Below are 17256 nucleotides of genomic sequence, written 5' to 3'. Positions count from 1 at the left end.
ATCACAGAGAGATTATTTTTCTCTAGGACTATCTAACAAGATGCCAGTCTCATTTCCAGGTTTGTAATTAACCTGTTAGAGAGGAGCAATTCCCAAACAAGGCAAATACTGGTGCAGCACAGATACAGACGAGTGTCATTTTAGCTGCAATTTGCCCAAGGCAATGGTTGCTGGACCCAGGGAGACTCTAGCTCAGACATAACATCCTGCTCTTCACTCCTCTCTCCCAGCAAACCCCTCACGTTACATGAAGAACGCCCACGGTGCAGACAACTCCTGGATTACTTTCCTTATATATCCACATGCTACAAAATTTAGTGCCCCGGGTTTCTCAGCTGGCATTGCACGTGGAGTCCTCTCATTAAGAACAGGTTCACCATGGCTGCTGCACGTACCTGGTGTAAGGAGAGGAAAAACACCCAGCCAGACTGCTCAAGAACAAAAGCATGTGCATGAACTCCTAATCCCTAACAGCTATTCTGGGAAGCACACCCCTACCGGATGGCTCCCAGAGCACTGCCGTATTTTGCATAAACTTAAAAAGGACAAATCTAGTGTTAGCCCAGTGTAGAGACGTTAATATCTTAGCTGTAACATTTGCATCATTCTCTATATCTTCATATCATTGTAAATGAGGCAACCGATACAAAAGTGTTTAAGGTTTAATTGTCATGTTTCAGGAAAAGCCAATCTGTACTGGAACAGCAATTAAATTAATGTTTTCTGTGCCATAATAATTCACATTTAATCCTAGTGCACTGCCAGGAAACTTGCATAAGTAGATTAGACTGCTTTCAGAACAATATGCCAGGTACAAGAGAGCTTCAATTTGCAATTCTCACTGTGAGTTCGGTGCAGAACCTCCACGGGCTGAAACACAAATTTGTTCTTTCTCCCTTTTGCCGAAGGGGACGTGATCCTCTGCTGCAGCGAGTTCGTTGCAGGCGGTACTGGATGTTTTCTCTTTCTTATAAAAATGGAACATTTTTCACATTAACAGTACATAAATTCATCTATAGCACAAAATGACGAGACAACTTCAGAAGAGGCAAGACAAGCCAGAACTGGCAAATACAAGGAAGGGCTAGGATTTTCAGGGTACAGTCCCGCTCCATGAACATTTGCAGTGTTTTAAAGCTTTTTTGCTTTTTTAGGTGCAGCCAGATCCAAGAATTGGTATTAACAGAAAGGAACTCATGTTGCACCTACAGAATAGGAAACTGTGACAGCACTGAATACAGGGGACTTTAATTGAGCAATGTGAATTATTCACATAATTCACAAAGTATGTGAATTTCCAACATCACAACATGACCAATGCTAATACATTCACTATACGGAAGATGGAATAGACCAGGCTACCCACTCCACCTGTTCCTTTGATCGTGGGGTTTTGACAGAGCAATGCTGAAATAACAGTGCTGCATATGGTGCTGAAAGTCCAACGTTTACAAAAATCTGCTGCTGAAGAGGGAAGGAAAGAAGAATCCAGGAAGATGCTGACCTGAAAGATGCTTAGCAAAGAGTTAACTTGTTAACCAAGACAGCTGTCTGGGCTATGATTTGATCACAGCGACCAGGTACCCACAAGGTACCTGCTATCCCAGAAACAGCAGGTAATAAGGGCACTTATATGAGACAGGAGAAGTACCCACACAATGAAATGGACAGCCTGTAGTTGAGAGCAAGCTAGTTCAAATCAAGAGCAAGATGCATTTTGAACAGAGCCTCAGAACAGAATTCAAAGAAAAATAACAAATCTTTAAAAGCCAGGGCTCTCCTAGCAGTAACTAGCTGTTCTTACGGAGCTGCTGCTTTACCCAAACACCAGTTTGGATGTTTATTATAGAACTACCTAGGTAAAGCTCACAGTTGTAAGATGGAGAATAAGACTCCCTTATCTGATCATCCTTTCTGTCTGTTCATAGGACGGAAATTCTGCATGGGCTGCTTCTGTAAGATGTGAAGTGCTGGGTCTAGCTCCCACTGCTGTATTTGTGGCTTGTGACTGAACACTCACCCAAGTTCCTGGAGGTACATCCCAGAGGATGCTCTTCTTTGCAGACAGAGCTCTGCAGCTACAAGCTTTTAAGACAAGGCATTTTCCTCTAAAACCTCCACTTGTGGCAAGTTTTTGCATATGCTTGACAAGTTCAGACACATCCATAAAGAAGAGGCAACTAATCTGCACATTTCTAATGTGCACTGTGTACCCTTGAGGCACAGTACAGAAGGGCCTTTCATTCATGTGACTGTGCTGCACTGTTCTGATAGACCAAGATCTGCCTTTAATGGCTCTGTTATGATTAATACACCAGACTGAAAATTAAAAAAAAAAAAAAAAAAAGTAGTAGCAGAGAGGGGCAGAGATGAAGCCTTTGACAAGAGAATGGCTGACAGTGGAGTCAATGACATCTGGGTACTGAAGATGCAGGTAAGAAGAAGACTGCATGCCTGTGCTCAAATTCTGCATGCCTGTGCTCTTTTCTAAGCCACTAATCTTGCTCTCCCAAGCCCACCAGTTCTGCACGCAGATTTGAAGAGTGAAGCAAGAGAAGTGAAATTACAGTACCAGCTCACATGTATATGAAAAGACATACAGCCTAGCTTCCATTTATGCATGAGACTTGCTTTGAACAACACATGCTTTGAACAACTCCCTAAAGTATTCTGCCGGAAGAAATCAACACAACTGGGTCTTTTCATGGTCCCTCTTCCAGACAGCATAATCACAGTATAATGCCTTGCTGCTTTCAAAAGCCTATGAAAGACAACAACCCTGTATAAGCAATTTAAGATTTGAGTTTTAGTCACTGAATTAAAAATAATTCAGGCAGAACTCAAGAGTCTGATGGCAGTAAGAAACAGAAATAATTAAGAATCCCTCTGCACACACAGTCTCAGACACTACCTTAATATTGACTCAAACGTAAGAGAATTACTTTTGTTACTCCTGTCACCTCTGTAGCAGAGAGGATTATTTCTTCTCCATTTTACGGACGGGCAGCAGCACTTAGGGGGACAGATGTCTGCCAGAGCCAAGCGCTAATCCCCCAAACTTCCCATGTGAAACCTATCCCTTATAGCCCAGATCTCTTTCCTCATACAAGTTTGCTTGTTTTGCCAGTATTTGTAACACAGCTGCTGCTCTTACCCAGTTCCAGCATCACACTGGCTTTGGAACTCACTAACACCATGAGCAGGGCAAAATAACAAGTTTGATACTGTTCCTGCTTTCCCCTCCCATTTCCCTCTGTTTTTAAATAACTATGCTCAACTGTATCCCATGGAGTTAGATCAGGACAGCCTGTTTTATCAGCCAGAGAGCAACGTGGTTCTCTTCAGATTGTTTTCTCAAATTGTTCCGCTCTGTGTGCTGAGAAAGTAGAGACCACCATGACCAATGATGTGTAGCTGTGAGGCTCTATTGCGAGCCAAAACTGTGGGGCTACTACATGATTCCTTCTGCCATACCACCTTGCACCTACTGTCCTCCTAAAGAGACACAGAAAATACTATCTGGGCTTTAATTCAGATCTTTCTGTAGCTCTAGTACTGCCATCCACATTGTCCTGACTGGATACAAATTGCATTCCCTGCTCTCCCCACATTAATATAATACCTTAATTTAATGAAAATAAGTCAGTATTTACCTAAAACAAACTCAGAAAATACCACATTGGAAGGGCAGAAACAGAGTATAGACAGAATATACAATACATACATATTAACAAGTGACAGATGTCTTCAGCACAATAAAAGCAAAGGAAAGGCATTCAAAAAGACCTTCCTTCTGTGAGGAGCTTGAGGATATGAATACAATAGACTTTTTGTGGCAGAAAATGCTCTGTCATTACCACTTGTTTGTTCCGTGATCGTAGGAAAAATCTGGCAAAACAGCTCCATATAAGCGTATTGTATGTGATGCTATACAAGAAAATTTTAGTTAAAAACTAATAGCAGCAAAACTCATAGCCACTGAGAAGGGCACAAGTTGCCAACCCCAAAGGAAATGCTCAACCTTACACAGTTCGCAAGCTTTCAGTTTAACTCCTCTAAGCAGCAGGCACGCCCTGTGCTGCTGGAAATGTGAGCTTTCAGACAGCAGCTGGACTGAGCACACTAGGGGACAAAAAGTGTGTGGTGAGTTCCCAGAGAGCTACAAATTCCAACTTCAATAGTTAAATTTCCAAGCTGTAATTTAGACTGTACCCACGAGTCCAAGTTCAAGAACCCACAGCCATTTCAGAAGTTAAAGGAGGATTTTTTATTTATTTTCTTAAACCAATATTCAACACCTCCTGAAACATTCACCGTTTAAAAATGACAGTTCTATTGGGATGCTTCTGCTCACACATGCCAAAACATTGTCATAACTGAGGAGTCTTGCAGAGGGTTCAGCCAGCACTGTGACAGGTCAGTGTCACTGGGCACAACATCACAGCACGAAGCAAGGCGGCACAGCCCTCTAAGTGACGCCATCAGAAACCACACGCCTGCAGCTCTGGACAGTGGCATTTGAGCAGTTCTGGGTTTCTCAGGATGAAAAGCGTCTAGAAGTCTCTCCTTCATATTTATTTGTTAGTGTTTTAACACAGCAAATAAAACTTGACACCATTCAGAAGCACATCCAAGGTTAACAGACCCTTCAAAAAGCACATCAAACCCTTCAACCTACAACATCTAAAAGCAATAGCAGAAAGAGGGAATCCTAGTATTAAGAAATGACTGATATTTCCATAAAATGGAAGCCTACTCAAATAGCTCTATTCCTAATGCACACAGCTTCAACTGTTAAATACAAAATAGAGGGGCAAGGAATTACAGATTTGTTATTTTTTCTATGCGAGAACAATACAACATAATATAAGGGCACTTAAACAAACCAAGTACTTACAGGGTCTCTCAGCTCTTCATTGTCTCGGGTTGATGTTCGAGGTATTTTCACCGGGATTTCATCTCCACATTCAGTGTCAGAAGCATTTGGAGACTCTGCTAAATCAAGGAACTCATCTCTCTTGTGACCTCTGAACCTTATTTTGTCCAACTTCTTTAGCATGTTCAGCACTGCACTTTTCTGCTTTACCTTAACATGACGGTTGGAGTCTCTGCAAGAAACAAAACATCAGAAGTACTTTAGAAGACTTGCAACAAACCTAAAAACACATTCTGATCCCTAGCTACCTCTAACCATCTTTTCAAGGTCTTCTTGTCCCTGGAGGAGAAACGATATGCAGCATATCTTTTTAAAAGGTATTTTTAACAGACGTGTGGTTTGGTTTTCATTAGTTGGTAATTTACCATCTTCTACAACTATCATCGCCTCTTTCTCATGGCTATCTTTAAAGATAGGATGGATGCAAGCTCAACCCCAAACAAAGATTAAGAAGTCTGTTCTTAACAGCTTATTTTAAACAAACAACAAAAAAAAATTAGTTAAGCCCACATTCTTCAGCTTTCTAACACTGCTAATCAAATACATGAAAATCCACTAAGCATCACAACTTATCCTTAAATTCCCTGAAAAAATGGAGAAAAAAAGTAGCAAGGCTACCATATCACCCTCCTACTTCAGACTAAGAAAAAAAGAAGGTAACAATGATTTATTGAAGAGCTCCCATCAAGAATTACAGATTGATAAATTGACATAATCCATATTCAAATGCACAGCCTTAAAATTAGCACTGCTGACAACCTTGCACACCCAGAGAAGGAGCTTTTCTAGATTTCTATTGCTCCCTTTGAGATACAAAGGAGAATAACTCTATTAGTGATGTTTCCAAATTGTTTAAAGCTAGCATAAGCAAAAGTTTACTCTAAGTGCATCAGTGCAGCCAGTGTTTTTGCAGATCATGCAGCTGCTACCCCATCTGGGGGAACAGCAAATGCCCAGAACATCTCACTTCTGGGGACCACACATTGACACGAGCAATACTTGAATTTAAACTTAAATTACAATTCAGAAACCCTACTAGGAGAAGCATTTTGTTTTTTAAAAGATAATATAAGAAAGCCAAATTAATATCTGTAAGTTTATTGTAATCATAGCTTTCTAAGGTACTGCACTGCATCACTTTTGATTTAAACTGGACCCCCTAAATCAGCCTGATTCAATGTTCTACACCTATCACATCATGTATGAAAGGTCACAAGTTCCAACTTAAAAATAGTTTAAAAAAACTTAGGTTTTTGATCCTGCCACTTCAGAAAACTACCACTGGCAGTTTATTGCAAGCTAGCCACATTTTTTTATTATTATTATTTTGTGCAAACTCTGGTCTTTAGCTCAGAAACCTCCATACAGAGGATGCTCTAATGCTCTCCTCAAAGAACTGCTAGTTAAAAATCTGTACTGATGCACTTGTTCCCATTATCATCCTCCCATCTTCTTTCCCTATAGCCAAGATTGCCCTCCTCATTACTAGAAGAAACATGCTTAGCCAACTGCACATCACCTCCTAACACAAACCTTGTTTCAACAGTTTTTCTTCTTTCCCTGCAGATCCTCCAACACTTCTGCAGCAACTATTCGCACCAAGTTCAAACCAGATCGTTCCCTTCACAACCTGCCTTAATTTGCACCTCTGCCAAGGTTTATTAGCACCCTTAGCTTAAACACAGAAGTTTGAAACTAATACAAATCCCCCAGAGCACAGCTGGCTAAGAAAAACCAGCCTCGTCCTTTATCGGAGATCCTTAAGGTTGCAGCCGTATGTTTATTCTTCCTCTTCGGCCTCTTGTGGTAACTCTCCCCAAGGTTATTTTCTACGAACTGCTTTTCTTTGAAGTTCTTATTACTTGTCAAAGCTGAGTTTAAAATAGAAGCACTTCTGCTCATTCATTGCCTGTATGATGAGGAAAGTTGTCAGCTATCACATCCAGAGCTATCTGTAGGCCCTGCTATTAATAGCGACTCAAGAACAAATGCTATCAGGGCAGTTTAAACCTCTGATAAGCACTGGCACAGACTATCACGCTCCTTCCCGTCTCAGAGATCTCCATCTGTGATCAGCCAGCGTTACCTAGGACGCAGGTCAGACCCACACCAAAGCAGTTCTAAACCAAGCCCCTCTGCTCCCCATCCACATCGCTTTAAAACGACATAGCTACAGGCAGAAATAATACGGATGGGGTAGTGATCATAGAATCATTAAGGTTGGAAAAGCCCTCCAAGATCACCTGGTCCAACCATCCCCTACCACCAATGTCACCCACTATCCCATGTCCCTAAGCACCACGTCCAACCTCTCCTTGAACACCCCCAGGGACGGTGACTCCACCACCTCCCTGGGCAACCCATCCCAATGCCTGACTGCTCTTTCTGAGAAGAAATGTCTCCTCATTTCCAGCCTGAACCTCCCCTAGCACAACTTGAGGCCATTCCCTCTAGTCCTATCACTGGTTATCTGCAAGAAGAGGCCGACCCCCAGCTCCCCACAGCTTCCTTTCAGGCAGCTGTAGAGAGCAATAAGGCCTGCCATGAGCCTCCTCTGCTCCAGACACAACACCCCCAGTGCCCTCAGCCGCTCCTCACAGGACTTGTGCTCCAGGCCCTTCACCAGCTTCGTAGCCCTGCTCCAGATGCGCTCTCCAGGGCCTCGTTGTTCTTCTTGTGCTGAGGGGCCCAAAACTGAACACAGTACTCGAGGTGCGGCCTCACCAGAGCTGAGTACTGGGGGACGATCACCGCACTGGTCCATCAGTATCAGTATTTCCTAAAATATTTTTCAGAAGGCCGACCATTAAAAAAGGAAAGTGTAAAGAATCATGTTCCTAGGCATTTTTCAAAGTATTTTAAGTACAAGATGCTGTTATATAGAAATACCTGCTCAGTTATAATTTAAAACATTAACATTTTGTCTGAAACTTGTCCAAGTGTACCAGGCTCACAGATTACTTACCTACATTAGATGATCCTGAGCAAAAGCCTAAGCTTGCCAACAAGCTCCTATGGAAGCTCATTACTTGGCCTCAATCCAAGCATGCACTCCAAGACAGGCTTTTTATGCCTGCATCCTATTCTTCCAACAAGCAACTTTTTTTTTTAGATAAAGATCAATAAATACAGCAACATTTCAACACTTTCATGTTCACTAGAAAAAAGCTTCTCAGAGATTTTGTATTCCAAGTGACTTGGATGAAATCTAGCTAAACTTGAGGAAGCAAATGAGTCTTTATTAAGATATAAGACCAGATTCTGACCTATAATTAGATTTCTTGTAAAACAAAATAACTAAACACCAAAACACCTGCTCCACCACCACAGCTATTGAGCCCCTTCCCCTCTCCCAACTACCCAGCCACATCCCAGCCCCAGCTAGTTCAGCTCCAGGTTTTGGGCTGTTTCAGTCAGATCCCCTACTGGCAACACCAAACCTGGCATGCAGCTTTGTACTTGCAGAGCTACGAGCAAGGACGAAGGCCCACGTCTCCTTCTTTCAAGCTAACCACCATCAGAAAGAAACACAACTATATTAACTCCATGCACTGTGAACACACACTCACCTCCTAACAGTCATACATGTGACAACAGTTGTTCTCACTAGCATGCTACAAAAAAATGACAAGACTGTTATCACCCTTGTAAATGATTGATTTGAGGAAAATAAAAGCAAATCCCTTCTCTCTGGTCAAGATAATTTCTGCACACAAACGCTGTACTATTAACGCAAGCAATGAGCGATCTTCCACGTCCAGCTCTGTCACGCAAAGTACACAGTGCAACAAGGCAGACGCTGACTCTGCAAGACTGATTTAAGTCCAACTTTGTTGCACCTCAGCCAGATCTATTAATACTACCAGACCCCCTGCCATAATATCATCAGGATATCTTACATTAACGTGCTTGCAAGCAAGCCTATTCAGGCACACGGCTTTTTTTAAGAAGGTGGCTTTTATTTCTCTCGTTGCAGTGGCAGAGGTCAAATCAGCAAAATTAAATACCAGCCTGTTAAAATTATCCTGAAGTCCCAAATCATCTCGTAACAAACTAGGCAACAGCTTACGTACATAGGGAGGGCATGATAAGTGAAAAAGATCTGTGCTTTTCACATTTGAAAAACAAACAAACAAATACTAGAACAGTAAAGTCATTTCTAAAGGTTTCTTTAATTGACGTTAACACCCAGCTGCTTTTACAGCTTTTAACCCCTTTTACAGAGGGCCAGAGAAGAAACAAATTTTTTTGAAACCCAAAATAACCATCAGATATTCATTTGAACTAACCTATCAAGATCCCAAACCCAGAAACAACATACGCACACGTTCCAACTTCTGATAAGAAATTCAGGTTTCCCCAACCTTCCACATAAAAATTGTAGGCAGATCTGGAGCAGCTTGCCTGCCTGTGGTTGCAGAGAGGCTTCTGAAAGGAGGTAACCAGCTGCTGGGGAATGCCCAGAGCCAGCCTGCCCAGCACAATCCAAGGGATATCAGTTACAGGGCTTGCTACTATGGAAATGCCCTCACCCCTTCATAGCACCGCTCCCCCCACAGACTGCCAGATTTTTGGCAGGTCCCGCGTTAACACCGGCATCAGTTGGTGCCCTGCAAAAGAGACAAACACGATCTGCTCTTGCATGATTGTGGAAGACTCATCCCTCAGCAAGAGCATCCTACAACTTGCTTAGAGGTTTCAGTTTTCTCTTCACATCCAGTCTTTGACACATGAACATGCTGAATCAGGGTCTGAGGTCTGGCAGACCTTGCAGAGATTCAACAGCTAAAGTTTAATGTGCCCTTTGTCAGAGAAAGGGCTCTGCTTCGCAGCCCTGAGATGCGTTTTCCTCATCTGTTAACAAAATGCTGAGCCACTACACAAAATCAAACAGCATCTCCTCAGCAAGCATTCATTGGGAGCCTGGGAAAAAAAATATATCACCACAGAACACTAGAACATTATGGATGAACTTTATATTAAAGTCCAAAGGCCATAGCAAACTGACACAGCAAAGCAACCACTGAAGCACCCAGGCTCCTTTTGCTAGTAAAACAGCATTTCAGAAAGCTGAAGACAGAATCGAAATAAATCTAACATACCGCTGGTTTCTCATCTTCACACCTCATTTTCCTTCACATCCTCCTTGGAATCTCAAAATGTTTTTCTACAGAGGTGAAAGGTAAGAGTGCTCAGTAAGAGCACAACTGCGTGTGTGTGAACAAACACAGGCAAGTGTCAACACCAGGATGTTTTAGTCTTATCATGAGGGAGGGACATGCAAACGGAGGGAGTGGAAAGTATCAGGCTTACATTAGGTATTCATTACTCCTTCACCAAGTGCTCCGGTGTATTATCTTGACAGGAAAACAGGAACACAGAGAGATACGTGGATGGTATGAATGTACCAGCTGATACTTAAAGTACTGCAAACAAAGCTTGTTGTGTTTTCTTCAGGACATGCCTAACTAAAACTGGAACCCGTGGTAGAAACCAAAGCCTACAACAGGTTCACGGACCGGCTCTGTACAGTGTTTTGCACTAAAGGTTCCCTCTCAACATTAGTTTCCCCCTTTTCTTTTTAATGGACAGAATCTCATCTCAAGCCATTGTCTGAACATTTTGTACTTATTAATATTTCAAAAACTTTAACCAGAGAAAGATCAACTGACTGCATGGAGAGATCCTTGTCTGTTCAGTTTCTCTTTCCCTTGTGCACACAGTTTTCCCACTTTGCTCTCCAGAAGGCTCAGATCTATTCAAAAAACCAAACCTTATTCACCACTTCTTCTCTTGAACAACAGGAAGTGGTTTTACGCAGATAAAGTTGGTATCTTTCAAGAAAACTGCATTAAGCTCAACTCAAGAAGATACTGAAGTGCAGGGAAGAAGGGACACAACCTTCTCCCAGCACAGCCCTGTCCCAAATCGTGCTGTGTCCACAAAGCACACCATCTCGGCTCAGCCCTACCTCACCCTGGACTGTGCAATACGTTGAATTCTCTGTACGTCATGTTGTCATCATTTCCTCAAAACCCAAGTGCTGCCATGGCCAGGCATTCTGGTTCCCCTCCTCCAACACCCCCACCCACAAACTGATCAAGAAAGAGCCTTGGAAAGAAAAGCTATAAGTGCACAGTTGGTTTCCGAAAAGTACGCCTGTTGCCTACCGTCAGTGGTTAGGAAGAAGGCCGTGTGCTTCATACCTGTTGGAAACAAAGAAACTGCAATTCTTTGGGCCAAACATGCAGTCAGACCAGCCAAGAGCAGTCTACAAACACCTTCCAAAAGTCAGAAAAGTTGCACAAGTGCCCTCAATTTCTGACATCAACAAACAGGCAGGACTCAACCTTTGGAGCTAAGCTCTCCCCACGCTCAACCCACCACAAGCTCATCCTGAAATTAGTCACTGCCTTCGTGTCACAGTCTTCTAAAGTCTTCCTCAAACTATGTTACTCTGGCCCCAGGGTTATGACATGATGGACTGAGCATACAGAGTGAACTATTTACTGCTTCTGAGTAACACCTTCAAAAAGCACCTAATCCTTTCAGCGTCAGGAGTCCTTAAAACTCTGAACTTGCATAGGGATGGATCTTGTTGCGTTTTTTGGCATGAGAAATTAAGTTATCAGTCAGATTACCTAAGGCGTGGAGAAATATTATGCTTACTATTTCAGCTTTGTTTTTCCTGCAAGTATAAAGAAAAACGAACAAAGAAAATCCAACCACAAAAGCACCCCACTTCCACAACACTTGATTAACACCAGTTGGAAACAAGCAGGAAGCTGTGCTTGGACATGTTACAAGCATAGTTACATGCAGCTATTAATTAACAACTCTAAAACAATTTAAATTGTCCACTAAGGGAGGAAAAAAAATAATATGTGTAACAACCACTACGGTAGAAACCCAGACACTGGAGACAGAAGTTTAAAACACTGATCTTGATTGCCAGTGGTGAGGTTGTCACAGCAACCATAATTCAGCTTCATGAATATGCATTATGCTGAAATCTATTTTTTCCCAAAGAGACTACCGTGTCATTCAGCACCCGACATGAAGCTGCCTAGGCGATGGACAAGCACGGTACAATAAAAGTGATTTGTCTTCAAGATTTTCACCCTGGCTGTTGCAGGCAGAAGGGCTGGGGGAAGAGGGGTGTCACAGAACACGGCCTCACAATAAATTTGGCAAACATCTTAAGCTGAAGGGTCCCAAAATGACCTGTGCAATCACTACAAAGGTTCATACCTGTGCAACACATTGGTCTTAATCCTTCGATAACCTGGGGATAAGCCTTGAAACAAACCAAAGGAGGCACCTCCAGTGCCCCTCCATGGAAGGTGGAGCTGCTACTCCCACTGCTAGGGACAGTCCCCAGACCACCTGAAATTTGTGGGCCTGGACTTGATCCCCAGTGGAAAGTCACACAGGTCACACACCCATGTGAAGAAACCCAGAGCAGGGACAATTGCAACTGAGTAGCTGTGGGAGGTGTACTTTGTACTTAATCCTTCACTTAATATCCCAGCTGGAAAAAATGCACTGCCAAAATCACTTCCCTTCCTCATTAGATTGACACCCTACACACCTGTGCTGCTCTTTCATCATGAGACATAGTACTGACAAGGTATGTTAAATCAATTCCTCTGTAAATTGATAAAGTAGAAATTTAACTCCCAAACCAGAAAGATAAAGCTCATTTTTTTCCTCAAAGCACCCATGTGAAAACGTGAAACATTTACTATTCCATCTGAAGAGCACCACCAAATATACCCTGCAAGAAAACCACTTTGCCTGCAGACAAGCTCAAGTGTCAGGAGAAGCCCACAGATTCAAACCACAAGTCAGCAGGCAGCCTCTCAGCATCTGTTTTCAGCACCTCTGCCCCTCGAATGTGGTAAATAATGGGCCAAATAGGCAGCAGGTAGCGATAGTACCAAACGCTTCTCCTCCTCCAGGTGAAACACTTCCAGCCTGGTCACCAGCTCCCACCCGCTCTCCCCTCACCACCTCCTGGTCAGGCATGCTGGAGCCTGAAGCCAGCTCAATCGCAGGCTGGCACCGAAGGGAGCAACCCTCTTCACTTCTGCCACAGCCTTTCTGTCACTTGACCACTCATGCGGTTTATCAATTCACTGCTGATCCAACTAATTTGTGTTTGTTTTCTGGCAGGGTCAGTTTAATCAGAGCAGACAGCCATTCAGGCTCATTCGTGGTTGTACACGGCAGTAGAGCTGGTGTGCCTCCCTCACTGAAAAGGTTTCTGGTCACAGGCTGAGGGAGAAAGTATCCTGGTACAGCAGCCACCTTCACCTAAATCAGGTTAAACAGCTGTGAAACCGCACCCTGAAGACAGTGCTTATGAGGCAACTATAAGGCATGTTTCAGAAATCAGGCCCATGCCAGAGCTTCAGCCCCTCCTCTGAAGGACAGAGGGAAGCTTGTTACAACTTAACATGGACAAAATGCATTTTTCGTTTCCTCTCTCTGACTGCTTTTTGCTTGCTGGTCAGGATGGGAAGATGAGAACATCACCAGCTCAGCAAGAGCCTTCTGGATGACAAGGCCCAGACAGCCCGGGTCTGGCCCAGCTCCAGCCAAGTACAAAGCCAGGGTCCAAGTTCTGCCCATAAAAGCAAAAGGGCCAGGGGGCTGGGGGGACAACTAACATGGGGTAAGGTTAGGCTGTCACAGCGTGCATCTTCTTTTCCACTCTTCTAAAGGAAATACATGAAGACTAGCTTGACATAACACTCAGGATAAAGTTGGCCTTTTATACTCTGCTTTAAAATAAACATTTGAAGTTGGAAGTACACATACTGGCATGGAACATCTTATTAAGGCTAATAAGTTTATTATGAAATGTGATCACTACACTGTTTAAAAAGTGAAAGTCCTGTTAGCCCTGAGGAAGAATTTTCATTCTATCACTTTGAGTAAACAAAGCACAAGTTACTGAGACTAATGCAGTTATACCTGTTCAACGCTGACTGCGTATTTCCATGATCTGAACCACACAGCCATCATCTTCTAATGAAAAATAAAGATAAATTAGAGGAGTACTGTAACAAAACACACCATGAAAAATGAACCATAATCTAGGCTTAGAGAAAGGCATTTTGACAACAGCCTGCCAAGATCTATGCACAACGGTTTTGGACCTCTTGGAGCAGTCTCTCAGCAGCAGGCAAGAGCTTCATCTGCTCTGGGTGACTGCTCATAGCTCACCCAGTAATCTTCAGAAACAGACCAAAAGCATAAAACCTGAAGCGCAGCTTGTAAGAATGACTACATAGTTGTTTACCAATAAATATTGTGCTTTGCTATTCATAAAGAAAAAAAAAAAGGGCTAAGAGCTATACATTTGCAGCAGGACACAGCTCACTGCAAATGACCGAAGTCTGGCTAAGGCAGTGCTCTTCAGCTCAGCACAGCTGAGAGCATGCAACTCACTGCTGAAACAGAAGCCTGTCCTAGCCCTTACAACACCAGCAGGGTCACGCGTATGCACCTTGCACATTTGGGCAGCACTTCACACACACCACAGTGCCAAGCTACCTAGGCATTACATTTCCTCTCAGGTCAAAACCACACAAAATGAGTTACTGAGCTATCACACAAAAGACTACAGATACATAATTGCTATGCTAGATATACAATGATAAAATGAACTCTCCCCTACCTTTTTGTGCACAAATCAATCAAAGTTCATAACCCCAAATCATTCAGTTATTACGGGCACCTCACTGACAAGGCAGCTAAGGGCCATCATGCAGAGTAAAGCAAGATATTTTGAGGGGCTCTGCTCAATTTAGAGTGAATTCAGCAGAAACCAACATTAACAGTTTTGTGAGTAATCAAAGTTATCATGAATCCATCTAGGTATGAATTTTCACAGAAAGGCTTCAAGGATGTGGTGATTCTGAGTATAGCACTGCATAACTTATGCAAACTTGAGGTATTCTACTGCAATCTGAAAATTTTATTAAGCCTCTGAAATATCTATAATACAAAAATAAAACATCAAAAATTAACAAGCGTTTGAGATGTGCTGACTGCAGAAATCAGTGATGAACTTCCTCTCATAAGTAACAATGTTCAACATTTCTGGTACATAAGAAATGAATTACACACAAGCTAGCACATGTCAACTACAATCACAGTACAATTAAAAATCTTAATTTTCCCTCCTATATACAGGCCCTGAGCTAATAAAGAATGTGTATAATCCCCAAATCCCACATATGTCTATGTAAGAAACAGTGCTGCATCTTATCCTGTTCCTTCTTCCTTCCTTCTCCTCCCAACAGAAACCTGAAAATGCTTCTGCATTTGATGCTACAGGCATAGAAGGAAGGGGGTTGGAAAAATAAATCACTGCATAGATTAGGTAAGTACAAAGCACTATAATTCCTCGTTATGTCAACTTCTAAATGAAGGGACACAAAGCATTGTGGAAAAAACTGCACGGATAATATGTGAAAGGGTACCATGTGAAAATGCTATGCTGCACAACACATTTAAGAGGGATTTATCCAAGTAAACTAACTGAAGGAATAACAGAGAAACAGCACGTTTCATACTGTAAATCTGCCTTCAGACATTAACTTCATTTTTGGCAGTCTGTACTATCCAGCAGCTCAGAAAAGCCATGTAAGCTATTTCCTCAAATCTTAACAGAGTACAACATTCAAGATCAAGCTCCCACCAAACTGATGGAAAAGTACACAGCAGCTCCTCTGGGCAGAACTTACCCACTCTGGAAAAGAACCTCCTTGCTTATCACACAAGAGATTAGAGGAATACTTACTCCACAAGACAGAGTTTGGAAATACAGAGAAAGTTGTTACTCAGGAAAGCACCATACTTGTCCTCTAGGTGTCATGGACCTCTTTTGCATTTCTTCATGGCATAATTCAACAAGTAAATCCATTTGCACTGTTGGCACGTTGGCTATAAACAAAACTGAATCAGAGTACACAAAAGACAGTTTTGATTTCTGGACTGCGATTAAATGTTTAATTAATTTGGCTACTTAACCCACTTCTCTAGAAAAAGTGAAATTGAAGGCTTAAGTTTGGAAAACTCTTCTGTTCAAGTTAATCTCTGTTACAGGGGCAAGCCTCTGTTCCCTCAAATTTCAAACCAAATAATTCCTTCAGTATGCAGAAGTTCACACGTTTATTTTAATAATATATAAATATAAACAATATTTAGTCCTTTCAGTTCACACGTTTATTTTAACGTTCTTTGGACAGCAAAATTCAGTGGGAATCTTTGCCATTGAATCTGATTCTCCCAAGAGGTACATGTATCCTGTGCTTTGTCAGCATCTCCTTCGCCTTCCTTCCCCAAACCCTTTGCACATGATATCAACTGTGGTTGAAAAAAAAGGAAAAAGACAATTTTGGTGATACCACTAAGTGATCTAAGCAGACAACAGACACCAGAAATGCACGCATGCTGGCAGTTGTGATTGGTTAAATAACCAGCTGGCAGAGAAATGTAAGCATTAGGCCCTGCAGAGATTGTTCCCTACCCCATTAGCAGTTACAGATACATAACGACAACGCAGGCCTGTGCTGGGAAGTGCAATAACCTCACAAAGAATGACAGGGCGTGTGAGTCAGATACTTGTAAGGAAATATAGAGGAGGGGAGAAAAATAAATAAATAAATGACTCCAGTAAAGTTTCCCACACATTCTTGTCTTTTTTCCCAAATTTTATTAGTTCACAAAACCAAATCCATCAATTTGGCATTCTGCAAACAAAAACTAAAGTACCTCATCACTCAAAACACTCAATGACACAAACAAATATCCATTAGCAATCATCACCCACTCATCTACAGACACACACAGCACAGTTCAGTTGTCCACCTTCAACAGGCTGCATATGTAACTGCATACGTGACCAGTGCAGAAGAGGAGGGGAAAGATGAAAATGCACAGCTGTATTCTACAAGGAGGCAACTGTAAGACTGTGCCAAGCCATCAAAAATACGACGAATTATTAGCTATCACAAGCCAACAAAATAATTAAGACCTATGGCCTTCTAGGTGACCTTCTTTAGGGGGGTTCTCAGCAGCAAGACCATTTCTTCCAACTGTCCAACATTCAGTCCAGGTCAGTTTCCAGCAAAGACTGAAGAACCTCTCCAAAATCTCGCAAGAACAATAGTTCTGTGACTAGACTTTTAGTTCATGCAATTTCATATACAACTTTGAGATCAAAAATTTAAAACCATAGCAGTTCCTAGTATTTAATTTAACAGCCTCCAGCTTTTCTACCTGGCTTTCAAGAGATTATGACAACT

The 17256-nt window shown here is 42.2% G+C and overlaps 1 protein-coding gene across 8 annotated transcripts in view; it reads right to left on the bottom strand.

Moving 5' to 3' along the window:
* Positions 1-17256, bottom strand: part of GRAMD4 (GRAM domain containing 4) — an 80647-nt gene that overhangs the window by 51470 nt on the left and 11921 nt on the right. For 6 of the 8 annotated variants that reach the window (XM_035319622.1, XM_035319583.1, XM_035319643.1 and 3 more), the window contains one exon: positions 4898-5108. In XM_035319622.1, the coding sequence (XP_035175513.1) occupies positions 4898-5108 (211 nt within the window). Of the gene's footprint in view, positions 1-4897; positions 5109-8505; positions 8527-10038; positions 10183-17256 lie in introns of those variants that run through there. The other 2 variants (XM_035319636.1, XM_035319603.1) reach the window with 2 other exon arrangements.

The sequence above is a fragment of the Oxyura jamaicensis genome, chromosome 1 (genome assembly GCF_011077185.1).
Source record: "Oxyura jamaicensis isolate SHBP4307 breed ruddy duck chromosome 1, BPBGC_Ojam_1.0, whole genome shotgun sequence".
Classification (NCBI taxonomy): Eukaryota; Metazoa; Chordata; class Aves; order Anseriformes; family Anatidae; genus Oxyura; species Oxyura jamaicensis.
The sequence above is the reverse complement of the archived record's forward strand: the minus strand, read 5'-3'. Positions and strand labels throughout refer to the sequence as shown.